The 13,486-nt window shown below is 36.2% G+C and overlaps 1 protein-coding gene across 1 annotated transcript; it reads right to left on the bottom strand.

The window, feature by feature from the left end:
- On the bottom strand, window positions 1-12,883 carry LOC132294302 (dynamin-like protein ARC5). The gene is made up of 17 exons (XM_059792109.1): window positions 12,463-12,883; window positions 11,008-11,172; window positions 10,787-10,909; window positions 10,310-10,531; window positions 6,371-6,504; window positions 6,179-6,271; window positions 5,892-5,955; window positions 5,478-5,526; window positions 5,124-5,206; window positions 4,012-4,169; window positions 3,850-3,910; window positions 3,400-3,462; window positions 3,163-3,263; window positions 1,196-1,253; window positions 663-1,010; window positions 374-538; window positions 1-280 (listed from the first exon to the last, which is right to left on the bottom strand). The coding sequence occupies exons 1-17, from the start codon at window positions 12,805-12,807 to the stop codon at window positions 206-208; spliced, it is 2,307 nt and encodes a 768-aa protein (XP_059648092.1). The 5' UTR covers window positions 12,808-12,883; the 3' UTR covers window positions 1-205.
- Between the last annotated feature and the right edge of the window lie 603 nt (window positions 12,884-13,486).

The following is a 13,486-nucleotide window of genomic DNA, read 5'->3' as shown; positions in this document are numbered from 1 at the left end:
TAAACGAAACGGAAAGTATAAATATATTTGTAAACTAAGATAAAATTGACTACCGATAATTTCTCTTTCACAATAACAAAATAGAGAGTTTGAAAAAGGGACAAGGAAAGAATTATAGCTCACACATTTGACCATTATCTGTACTTGAGATGATTAGAAAAAAAAACAATTCCAATCAAATAGCACTCAATGGGATTTACATTAGCTAGGTCCTCAAGATGACCTGATGCAAATTAAGCTGATTGTGAATCTGTCTGAATTTCTCTTTAAGCCGTTGTATCTGCAAAATCAAAGTACGTTTGAACAACAAGAGAGAGAATGCCAATATTAAGAGTTAAATGGACAAAGAGAATAACACAAATATAAAATATACCCGTTTCAGCTCGATCTCTGCTTCTCGCTTCTGCTGCCCCAGTGAATATCGCATATTAGTGATGTCAAATATATTGTCCAGGTCATCTTCATATGCAGATTCTAAGTCCTCCCGAAGGAGTGCAGGCAACTTGTCCACAACCGGCATTAGAAGAAAGCAATTGAACTGGAAAACAAAGATGAAAGAGCCAAGGGAGAAACGCCAGTATGAAACGAGCCTAGCTGAATGAGCTCAATTTAACCAATGCTAGAAGATGCATTGAGAATAAGCATCATACAAAAATTGATACCTTTAATTCTGCAGAAGCCAAGAAATACTCTCTTATGCCATGGAATATCTGTTGTACCAGAGCATATACAATCCTTTCAGATGAAGGAGCAAGCCTCCTGTTCCAAAGCGTGCTATCTAAAAGGTCAGCCAGCCTTGTCTCTGTTGTCTGAATATTCGCACTCGAGTCAATGCCAGAGGACAAATGACTGAGTTTTACATCTGCCCTTGGCTTAATGTCCTGCTTGTCATTGGCCAGTGACCCAAATGCTGACTCCTGAGAAAGGCCAGCAGATGTAGAATTACCACTTATAGTAGATTGTTCTGTTCCCCCAAACGAGTCCAAGAATTTACGTAATCCAGCCCGATTCTGCAAAGTTAGCATAAGATGAGAATGCATGCTGCAAATGATTAGTCCCAAAACCAAACTGACAATATACATGTAAATGATAACTGTTTTAAGTTCTAAATAAAGCACAACAGTCTCACTTCAAAGACTAAAGAAAGCAGAGAACCCATTCAAATTGTGAATGCCTCAAAGTCGACTAAATTAACCTTATTGTGGAGTGACCAGGTAACATAACGGGTGGTGCTCATTAAATCCTCCACACATCTGGCAACAAATTTATGGAGAATAAATAGGATGTCAGTATTAGTTTAAATCAGATCAGAGAGCAAATAACAATCAACATGTGCACAAAGAAGTGAGAAGTTTACATGAACAAGTAATTGAAATAAGAACTAATATATCTCTTAAAAGAAAATTTTAAGGCTTTCGTCCCAAACCATAGCACACCTGACATTTTTTAACATGACGGTTGACAGCAGAACCATCATCAGCACAATTTGAACAGAAGAATATAGTAACACAAGGTTGGAAGAAGCACATTTGAGTAGAGCATGTAAAATTTGCATTCGGAAGCTTCCAAAACAAGGAACCCTTAGCATACCCGCAATCACTCCCAAATTAAGGGTATTGGCCAAGTCCGCCCCCATGACCTAAAGAAGAGACCTCAAGGTTGTGCTCAAAGAAAATATGCCAACTCAACCATCCCCGTGAGGGTTAAGAGTGTCAAGCTACATTGGTTGTTCCCATATGCATCTTTTTTGAAGTACTTTGTCTAGTTTAATATATGGTAAGCATCTGTTAGGTAAAGAAAATGTTGAATTTTGTATTCTAATTTTGTGAACAAATAGATATCCCAAAGACCAACTGTACTACTTCATCTGTACTCTCTTTTTTCCAGTGGCTGCCAAATACTCTCAATATAAAATAACCCAGTGATATTTCCCATTTATATGCTAAGATGGATGAGTGGAGTGACTAGGAGGGATAGGGTTACTAATGAGAGAGAGAAAAAATAGAGGTGGCTCCCATTAGTGAGAAAATTAGAGAGTAGACTCGGATGGTTTGGACACCTACATCAGAGATCTAGAGACGCACCGGTCAAACAAGGAAGACTAGTTGTAATAGAAGGTAAGAGAGAGGGCGACCACAAATAACATGGGATGGGGTTATTAAAAATGATATTAAAAAGCTAAATATAGCATGCGAAATGGCATGTAATAGGAAGGATTGGAGAAAGAGAATTCATGTGGCCAATCCCATTCATATGGCATTAAGGCAAGGATGATGATGATGATGAAATTTCCCATTTATAAGCTCAGACTAACAGAAAATGAAGTTAAATAATCAACAAGTATCACAACACAAAGGATAAAGTAAATGCAACATTTTTATCTTAATAGTTACCACTACCAAAAGGTTGCTCACGTTCACTCAAAATTCCAATAATGATCACATCTAGGAGTTCTATAGTTTTATTAGTGGATAGTTGTAACGGGTGGGCGCTTGCCCATTTACCCAAAAGCTTAAGCTATTAGGTAGTGTTGCATACCCACCCATTTATCCCCATTCATTTTTCCATCCGGATCCGATGTGGGACAAGCTCTCCCTTGTAACATTCTCTCCCACCTGAACTCGCAACGCCCTCATTGTAGCTCAGGCCACCCTGCCTACCTGAGGTGAAAACCCGGATGCCCTCCGGGCCGAGCGCTTGGCGTGACAACAGATCAAGGACTTGGTCTGTATCTGATACCAATTGTAACGGGTGAACGCTTGCCCATTTACCCAAAAGCTTAAGTTATTAGGTAGTGTTACATACCCACCCATTTATACCCATTCATTTTCCCATCCGGATCCGATGTGGGACAAGCTCTCCCTTGTAACAATAGTCCTATACTAATTTGAAGAAGTTGTCCATGATATATTATAATGACTGAACAATTGATGTTTCCATAGTATGTCAACAATTGTGATTGGCATAATTAGGCCACTCAATTTGCTCAATAGACTCTTGGCAGCTTCAAAGTCACAAGCATCAAAATATCCACTATTATGGTTCAGCTGAATCCATCCAGCAATTTATAGGAAGTTCACAGAAACTTGAAACATATGAATATTATAAAGAATGGACTAGAATATAAAATGGATGAAACAAAATGAAGGCAAGTGATTTAACTTTTCACGGCAAGCTCTTTCAGTGGATTCTGCAAAATTGTTGAAGGCAGAGGCAACACGTCTTAGAAACACCTCGTGGCCACTTAGAAATTCACCATCTTTCTGTTGCAAACATGTTCAGTTACATGTAAATGAGTTATCATAAGAGGAATTAACAAACACTAATTGCATGAACTTTAGGAAGAATTTTTTATCAATATAAGAGATAAAAACTAGCAATCCAACAAATAGCCCATACCTGAAGAAGATAGACAGAAATGGGAAACAATCTCTTTAGGATGTGCAAGAGCCTGCAGCCCAACTGTAACCAGAAAAGAGGAATCTTAGTTTAAAGTAAATATAGATGAGGAAAAGTTAGGAAAGAAGACAAAGCAGGAACATGCAATTTGCAAAAATAATATAAGTGTATAGTAGAAAAATTATCATCAGACAGCATACCAAAAAGTTTTTTGTCGTAATAGTTAAATGGCAACGTTATATGCAGCTTCATTCACAAGTAGTGCGAATGGAGATGGGAGGACAGAAAATAAGGGCCTGCTTATTTGCTGACATAAAACTGTTTGACACTTGACACATACCTACCCAAACTAATGTTGCGACTCGTGGGGGATATGTAACTCAAAGACCACCAAAGTTACAGCACAAAACGGTAAAAGAAAATTTGAGGCGGCAAGATTGAATTTATCACCTGATGAAGAAAAGGTTCAAATGTATCACGAGCCTTTGCAACAGCAATTACGCAAGCCGTCCTAATAAATGGGCGGGGAGAGAAAGAGAGAGTGAATCAGAAGAGAGCAACTTAACTATCATTAATATCATAAATTTGAAGAGGCCAGAAGATGATAGTCACCTGGAATAGTTTGTTCCATCATGAATATCTTCGACTCCACATGCATTTACGATTTCTTCCCGTGTGATTGGGGGGCATTTGATTCCTCCAACAACAAAACGAAATTCAGCCATTGCACGATGATATTGAGCACCCCCATAAAGACGCATCTCCGCATTCTACACACAATGTAAAACAAGTTCCCACATGCACTCGGATGGACTCCAAAGAAAATGAAAGGTGGATAACCAAATCTACTATAGCCTTGTCACATTATTCATACAACTCAAGCATCTAGTGGAAGAACTATGAGCAAGAAAACTAATCAAGAAGTGTCAATAGGAGAACTGCAAACCAACTTCCTAAACACCATCATAAACAGAACTCAGTTACTGACCAGGATTACCTATCCAAATACAATAGGCAGAGCCTTTCGTAATTCGCTAATTTCATATAAAATACCAACAACTTAAGGTTTTACAAGTTTCCACTTTGTTAGGCAGATTAGGCAACTTTAGGTTCAAGTTCTCTTTTTGAAAGGCCACAGCTGTATAAACATGTTTAACCTAGCAATTCAAATACACAGGACAAATTTTCACATTTTCTTTTGAAAAGAGTGTGCACACAAACATTTAGAAGTATGCTCAATTTATATGCAAAAAAAAAAATAGGTGGACTTTTGTGAGAAACATACAGATGTAGGACGGGATATTCAGGCTAATTACGATGCTTTATTTTTGTATTTTTCGTTTTTAAACCGATAGATTTTTATTTCCATATTTTAAGTCATTTTTAGGTTTCTAATACTTAAATTTGTCTTTTCGGAGTAACCACATTGCTAGAATAATTTTTAAGTTTCAAATTTTATGGTTTCACTGTTGGTAATTTATCTCTATATCAGGCAGTCAGATAAAATTTCAACTTTCAATTGACAAGACTAATATGAAGCAGAAGACAGTGTAACAACATGATAAATAATCTGAGGAGAATGAATGCAGTAAACGGAGAAAAAGGTGCTCCAGACTATTCAGGAAGTATTGTAACTTCTTGTATTGCGGAATATGCAAGACATGCAAAGGCGTCAACTATTCTGCTCATAGAGATATACATGGCATGAAACTTTAAGAGCTTACAGGAATTAACTTATGTGGAAACTGAAGACCGTCGGTACCAATAAATGCCCCTCCATTACCCCTCTCATCTTGTAGTGTTTCCCCTGCAACCAAAACATAGTGAAGCTATTAATGGTTAACAGAAAAGCCTAGAACAAACATTATATATCAATAAAACATAAAAACAGAAATGAATATTATTTGGAGAACAAACAAATTGTACCAACGGCCGTGGCCTAGCAGTATCAGCCTCTTACTTCCCAAAGGGAGGTCAGGGGTTCAAGTCTCAGAAGAGACGTGAACTAGGAAGAAAAAAAAACTTTGTTTACTTGGTTGAAATATCAAAATTCTATAAGTAGCATCAAAATGGTTTACCAAATTTATCTGGAGGTGCAACAACTGTCCCTTTCAATAACAATGACAACTGAGTACGAAAACAACAATCCTGGATCAGTTCAGTACCAAATAAATTGAAAAAAAAATAAAAAATTTGAGAACAATCATAAATCACTCTTAAGTATCAAATAATTTAAAATATGAATAAATAACATGAAGAAAGACTCTCAACAAGTCCCAAAGAAACTAATTAAGGGCCTAACACAAACGCTCTTCAATACTTCCCTGAACAATTTTCATCTAAGGAGTTATTTGAACCCCAAACAAAGAACCCTAATAAAAAATCATAAATTTCGGATAAAAATTAAGGCAGAGCAGATTTTGTGGTGACAATAAAGAATTGAATATAGGATTTCTTCAAAAATAAATAGGAAGGCTTCATTTTACGGAAACCTTGGTCAGGAACAGATCATGAAAAGCTCTTCCTTTCTCCTTTAGTTTTACTTCATCCAAAGTGCTGTAAAAAAAAAAAAAAAAAAAAAAAAAACTAATTGAATAAAAGCTCTAATCACAAAAGCATACAAACAAACAAATAGATGACAGAAACACCACAACACCAACAACCCCCCAAACCCAAAATAAATAAATAAAAACCCTTGACGGACAATTACAAGGTTATAAGTTATGTCTACGGCTAAACTACCTCAAAACCAAGTAGATTAATTAGTTATACTACAAACCTGAGCTCCTGATTTATTTCACTTAGCTTCCTTGTTGTGCTCCGGTACTCTTTTTCAAGAAGTGGAATGATCATTGGAACACTGTCCATATACCTTACCACAATATACATCTTAACTCTTCAGCAATAGAACATAATAAATTGATGTTGAACTGACCATAATCTGAAGAGAATAAAATTAAAAACAAATTACCTTTTCTGTAGCAATTCCTCCAAGAATAGCCTAAGGCTGCTTACACCTATCCTGCTTCTTTCTTGCTTTGACAGTGGGCGACCCAGCTTCTCCTCCAAAGATGCTATGTCTTCCATCTCTCTTAAAGAAATAGCCTGCAACAAGAAGTACATGATAACAACCATAATGTTCTGGAGATGAAAGAAGAAAGAAAATCTATAAGACATACATCACTGGTGGTTATAACCAATTGTCTGACTTTTAGGAACACTACCACTCTTAAATTGATCGTCTTTTTCCTTTTTCTTTTTCTTTTCTCCCAGCTTGTTCATACTTATTAGCATGTAATACTAATTTTAGTATATTACTAAGTCGGGCTGATAGTGCAACTGCACTACAATTTCATGAGATATTTGGTACAATCACAGAGATGAGAGATTATGATTGGGTAAATAAATTTCTTTAATTAGTTTAAACATAGCACACAGATAACTGATGTGGGAGCAGGTGTCTCTACAATATTATGGAATTTCTTTTAATGATTAGTATTATTGAATATAGAGGGGTACTGCAGGAGGTTGACAATCTTCAGTCAAAATTTTGTTTTCATACACGCTGAAAAGCTGAACCTCTGCTTGTAAGAAAATGAGGATAGTTAAAATAACAAAAGAATTGAGATAAAAATGAAAAGGGGAGGGCATAAAATGAATGGAGTTAAGCAGTGAGTCAATCACTGCCAACTGATTACCGTAATGCAAGTCAATCCAACTGTAACAGATAGATGAAAAATCATTCAGTATCCGAAACTGATAACATACTTCTCCAAAACAGTAACTATTTGGGATGCTAGCATCTAAGCTTTCCAACTCGATTTAGTATGAACCAACAACTCCACAAAAGACTCACTACCTAGCACTGTAATGAAACTAAGTAAATAAGAATTATGTACTACAAGCAGCCAACTTCTTTATTGTGCATATGATACCTCAATTCAACTCAATAAAGTTTAAGACCAGCTACATGAATCTTATTTACTCATTCCAGTCTAACTAGGCCATAGTCGCAGTTAAATCACATAATATCATATCTTTCTAATTATCTCAACCCATGTTAGTTCTGGTTTTCTCCTTTCTCTAGCATTACCCCAAATAAAGACGTCGTCACTTTTCCCAACTAATACAGCTATTGAGTATTGGCTATCACTCCACATGGCCAAACCATCTTAATAGGTTTCCTCTCATATCATCTTCAATCAGTGTTATTCCAACAATTTCACAGATATGTTCATTTTTAGTATTTTCTTATTTGTTTTTTCCTTGCCAAACACCCATCTTATCATTTACATTTCTATCGCACTCATTTTTTGAGTATATTATTTTTTAACCATGTTAGGTATATCAGTCGTGTGTTGGAAAATTCCTACTCAAAACTTGTGCTGTAGTGCGTCAAAGTGTCTTGAGTCGTTCGAAGAAATCTATTGAAGACATGGCAGACACCAAATTGCAAAGAACACGGCATGAAATTTGCATATTTCAATCACATAACTAGGGCACAAGTAAAACGATAGTTGACCTAATTTGATCTTACTTAGCTTATAAAATTGTTTCATGACAGCTTTTGCAAAACCCATTTTTCAAAATTGAAGTTTAGATATTTTTCAGAACTGAATTTCAAACTGGAAAACAGTAGTCATCGATTAGATGGCCAATTGATCAAATTTTGTCCAGTGAGTATCGGTCAAATGATATATCAAGATCAAATTCAGTAAGCCTCGATCGAAGGATGAGTTTCCAGTAGGCTTCAATCAAAGGATCAATCGATCGAACCAAAGAGACAAATTTTTGGTAATTCGCTCAAAATACAAGTTCACGAGGAATTAATAACCTTAAACGTATGGGACTCCTATAAAGATTATAATTATGAAGTTGTAGTCAGTCTAGGTATGAGTTGAACATCTCTAAATATCTAGATAGGAAGTCCTTGTGAGAAATGTGAATCCCCAAAATTACTCAATCTAGGATTTTCATAGATTCCATCATATGTAATCGAGTGATAATCAAGGAGGAGTCAACAAACAGATCCAATTCAATTGTTTAACTATTAGAGCAGAAAGGACAAGCAATAAGTGGAGAAGCAGATTCGTGATGAGAGAAATTTATAGACGAACAGACGGACAACCTGGAGACTTTCGGGAAAAAGGTTGACGTCATCTTTATCCAGAGGTACTAGGGGTTCTACCATTCTAGGATGAGGAAACTGTTATCCTGGTTGTAATCTCTTTATCATGTAGTGGTTTGTGCCTGGCTGGACTACGTCCCGTGGTTTTTTCCTTTTTCGATTTTTAACGTAAATACATGTGTCTCTGTTATACTCTATTTTACTTTTTGTTTATTGCTTGATTCTTAAGTATGATAACTGAAAATTAGTTAGAATTTAAATGTCCAACTTCACAATAAACTAACTGAATTTCAAGAATGGTTAACTGAAATTTGAAAAATTAGTTAAAAGCAAAGTAATATCCACAATACCTATTAACCCCTCTAGGTCAAACTCACTATATCAGAGCCTAAGAATCCGGTCCTACAATTTAACAAGCTGCCCAACATTCTGTCCCCTAAAGTATGGCTAGTAATAACTGTTTTATAAAACTTACCTTTTAATTTTAGAGGTATATGCTAATCATACAAGAAGCTGGAAGCACTACTCTATTTTACGTTATCCATATGGCTTTAGTTTCATGATTAACATCGTCATAATCGAGCCTAGGTAATGAAAAAGTCACTTTTTGGTACCTCTTGAACCTCAATTTTCACTACATCCTTACTTGTAGTTTTAGTTTTACTGAAACTACATTCCATATATTCAGTTTTAGTCCTACTTATATTAAACCACTTGATTCTAGAGTTTCTCTCCAAACCTCTAGTTTGGCACTTATTTCCGCTCTAACGTCCTAAATCAAAAAGATATCATCAGCAAATAGCATACACCATGGAAGATCACCTTGAATGTTTTTTGTCAGTTCTTCCATAACAAGGCTAAAGGATACGGGCTTAATGTTGATCCTTGATGTAAAGCTATAGTAATTCGGAATTCATTTGATTCTCCTGCAGTTGCTCTTACTATGGTCACCCTTTCTTTTTTTTTTTTGATAAGTCTTACTAGGGTCACCCTTTCATCATGCATGTCCTTTAGCACATCAATGCATCCATTAATAACTTCTTTATCATCTAAAATCCACCAATTTTACATCTCTAGAAATCTTGTTGTAGCCTTTCTCCAAATGACTACATCTCATGTCTATATTCTAGATCTAATATCTTAAACTGACTTCTTTTCATGTTCTTGTCCATATTTCAGCATCCGAACATCAATAACCATCCCTTACCCATTTCTTGAACCATTTGGGTGTTAATCATCATGTTGCTTTGGAAGAACACCCTAGTATTTCTTCAAATAATGTCAGAACTAATGCTCATGGGGCTATGACAAAGGTTTTATGCTAGTTGACAGCTACCTGACACAACCCTCCTTTCTCAGAAATGAGATCGTATTTACTCTGGCTGCCAGATAGATTTTGTATTCTCTTTTTATGTCTATTCACATAATACACAAAAGAATGACTTTGATGATGTGACAAAACTCGCATCAACACAGATAAAGGCTTAAATTTTCAGTTTAAAATATTGTAGTCTGGGATTCTGGGATGTAAATTATAGATAATCTAACAGCATATTTGGACAGCGTAAGTTAAGCATATAACCATTCTTTCATAGTTTAAGATGAGAAGAAAGACTTAAAATCAAGAAACAGATCAAACTGACATAATTAATATGCTACAACCAATCACATTATGTGCCTTATATGGCTATTGAAATTCTCATCAACATTAATCTTATTATTAAAAAAAAAAAAAACTAATGTAGATTATTAGATAGAGCTGAAATAATAAAAGGACTAAACCTGCTTAAACTCATCATTTGATCTGTAAACAGATTCATGTCCAGAACCAACTCTTCCAGAAGGCACGGATGTAAAAAAGGGGGAGTCACCCAACATGAATCCATCAAGTGTACATGCAAGTGGTGAAAGAAAAACTTCCACATCTGAAGGACGTGCAAACTGAGGTATCTTGGTATCAAGCTTCGTCGAGACAATCACAGTCCTTGAAAGATCAGGATCCACCTGTAAACAATTAATGAGAACGTTCAAGCATTTACAACCAATATCAAAGTGTGGAAAATAAACAAAGCTCCAACAATGTTGTTTTAACCACTTTGGCATATATAAAATAATTCTGTATTGTTAGAATTACATAGATAAGAGAGTCTGAGAATGTGATTCCCATGAAAAAATTAAGTCTGTGAAATGCGAAATGCACAGGAAAAATTTTGGAATTAAATTTAATAAAGTCGGCTCTAAGACTAGAGAAGAACATACTTGCATTACCACCCTCCGAGTCGTTGCATTGCTCCAATCATTGCAATCTTCAAGGCATAATATGATAAACTCTTTGTGCTGTATTTTAGCTCGTACTAGGGACTCCACTGAACGAGCTTGAACCTGCCATGCATGGACCACAACATTCACCACTATTCCTAATGATGATGTCAAAATGGTTAGCCTAATCATTCATTGGCATGAGAATCATGAGACTGTACCTGTGAAGTTCGATTTTTTCGACCTGGAGCAGGAGCAGTAAGTCCTGGAGTATCTATGATGGTGAGGTTTGGACAATATTTATATTCTACTTTAATTATTATTTCCTTGGCAGAGAATTGACAAGGTTCACTCTCCAACCTCATGTTTTCAGCTTCAATGTATGCCTTCATCGAATTATATAAAAAAGAACTAATAAGTTACAAACGCACAAAAATTGTTCTAATCCGTTTCAAAAGAAACAAAAAGTAGATCTAAATATAAACATCAACAGCACTGCATATTGGAATCAACTAGTAAACGAAGTTCATTCTGTTAATGTGAATCTACAGCTTCTGGATTTCCATGGTTGAAAACCGGTACTTCAACATTTGGATCACATTGTACATTGCGTACAGATTTTAAAACTCTACTAACCATGACAACATTTTCAAAAAAAGGGTTATAAAGCCACATCTCTAAAGAAAAAAGAAGTAAATTTCAACTCTTTCCCCTCTGCAAAGCCTATAACCATTCTTTTACCTTATGGAACTTATACTTGCAATCTTTCAATTACATTAACCCACCAAAAAAGTATCATTGTAAATTTTCTAGTACGCCCCTTATCAGTGTACTATCTTGCTCATGGACATTCTCAAAATCCAAGCTTCAGCCTGGAATAATGGTTAAATGTTTGTAGTGACTCGGTGTATAAGACAATCCAGAGCAGAAATTACTGTCTAGTAGAAATAATTCAAAACTTCATGTTTAATCAGTCCTGGAAAGAAATTGGGGAAATTCAAAGTGAATCTACTTGGGAACAATAAAAGCATTGCTCATTGAATAAAAAAAGAAATAAGCAAAATTCCGTCATTGAGTGACAAATGGGAAATTCATAGAAAGTTACAATCCCGACCGTGGAATAGTGCACCTACATGCTTTCATGGACATTGTTTTTTGACCGGAAGACCAAGAAGGATTTGCTTTCATCCAATAATTATTCAGAATAACTTGTAAATGAAACATAAGTGGAAACTATATGCAATTTTAAAGATTCTGCCAAATAATTTTTGAGTTAGCTAACTGCTTCTGTGAAAATAGGTGAAAATAGTTCAAGAATATTTTCACAAAACCCACCTTAGACCACGAAATAAATGCAACATCAAATGCATAACTAACAGATAATTGTGTAGCATCTAAATTCAAGAATTTATCCAGCTTCTTGTAAAGTTTTCATCAACTATATGTCCAAACGTTAAAAAATCATCCTAATATTAACAATGTAGACCTCTATGGTAAAACCCATCATTACCAGATCTTGATTCTCACAGTAGCTAGCTAAATAAACAACTATGATTTGGCGTTCTCATTATCACAGTATTGACTCTAGTATTTAAATTAATCTACAACATGCATAAACAGAAATGTGTATATGTATATGTGTGTGTGTATATATACATTAACTATGACAGTGTAACCTGGATTTCTTGGAGAGACTTTTCTTGTGGGACGGTGGGGTCGGAGTCGGAGAGGAGGTGACAGAGTGGGGTGTGGCAGTGAGGGTTGTACTTCATGTGGAGGGTGATGGGACGGCGAGTCTTGGTGCCCCCGCCGACATGGTTGAATTGGAAGCCCATGAGGGCCTCCACCAGAGCGCTCTTGCCGTCCGTCTGGTGGCCGACCACCAGCACCGCCGGAGCGTCGAACGGTGTCTCGAATTCCTGAGCCAGCCCGTGAAGCTCGTTGTACGCTTCGTAAAGCCTCGACTGGGCTTCCATTTCTAGGTTTGTGTCCACTGACGACTCATCCGCACTCTTCTCCATCTCTCTCTCTACAGAGCTGAAACGGAGAGTGTTGTATATTGTAAGGCAGTGAGTTTTCTGTTCTGTTCAATGCTTTTATCCAAATTTGGGGGACTTTTGTATTTTGGATCATTTGCACATATGAACTGCGCTTAGACATTAAAACAAATCGGCCAATGGGCCCAATCCCGGCCCATCACAAGCCTAGTCATTTATACTAGGATTGAACTCTATAACAGCCACCGGCCATGGATTGAGAATTTTTAAATGTCCAACACAACCGCAAGTGTAAAAAGGGTAAAATTTAAATCATATAGAGTGGGAATCGGAGCAACAGCACGTGCCTAAGAAGAATTGTGTGACTTAAGTAACGAGTACTCACAATAATGGTGAATCTCACCAGAACACTGTAAGTAATCGCAACTTTGGTAAAACCACTGCAACAATTGTTGCAAATTGTATCAAACCTCTTTAGACGATGATGAATTCGGATTTTTTAAATACTTCATAAGTCATAATTCACTATTGGATACATGCACTAGAGAATTACTAGAAAAAAGAAAGAAAAAAAAAAAAAATCAAAATCCAGAACTCCGTAATGTGACCTAAGAGTGAATTAACATAAGAATGTGTAGTCTCTTGTGAGAGTTGTTGACTCACGGAGAGGACTGTGGTGGGCTTGCAACAAATGGTACAAAAC

The sequence above is a fragment of the Cornus florida genome, unplaced genomic scaffold (assembly GCF_030987335.1).
Source record: "Cornus florida cultivar Cherokee Brave unplaced genomic scaffold, ASM3098733v1 CherokeeBrave_3.0.0_Hap2_Chr02, whole genome shotgun sequence".
Classification (NCBI taxonomy): Eukaryota; Viridiplantae; Streptophyta; class Magnoliopsida; order Cornales; family Cornaceae; genus Cornus; species Cornus florida.
The sequence above is the reverse complement of the archived record's forward strand: the minus strand, read 5'-3'. Positions and strand labels throughout refer to the sequence as shown.

What these genes read in the sequence shown, in the direction of transcription:
- LOC132294302 (XM_059792109.1), bottom strand. Translation starts at nt 12,807, where the DNA reads ATGGAGAAGAGTGCGGATGAGTCGTCAGTGGACACAAACCTAGAAATG. An exon ending in CAAATGATGAGTTTAAGCAG is followed by an intron (nt 6,505 to 10,309) that starts GTTTAGTCCTTT and finishes TTCTTGTTGCAG; the next exon opens with GCTATTTCTTTAAGAGAGAT. An exon ending in TGCACCTCCAGATAAATTTG is followed by an intron (nt 5,207 to 5,477) that starts GTAAACCATTTT and finishes TTTTGGTTGCAG; the next exon opens with GGGAAACACTACAAGATGAG.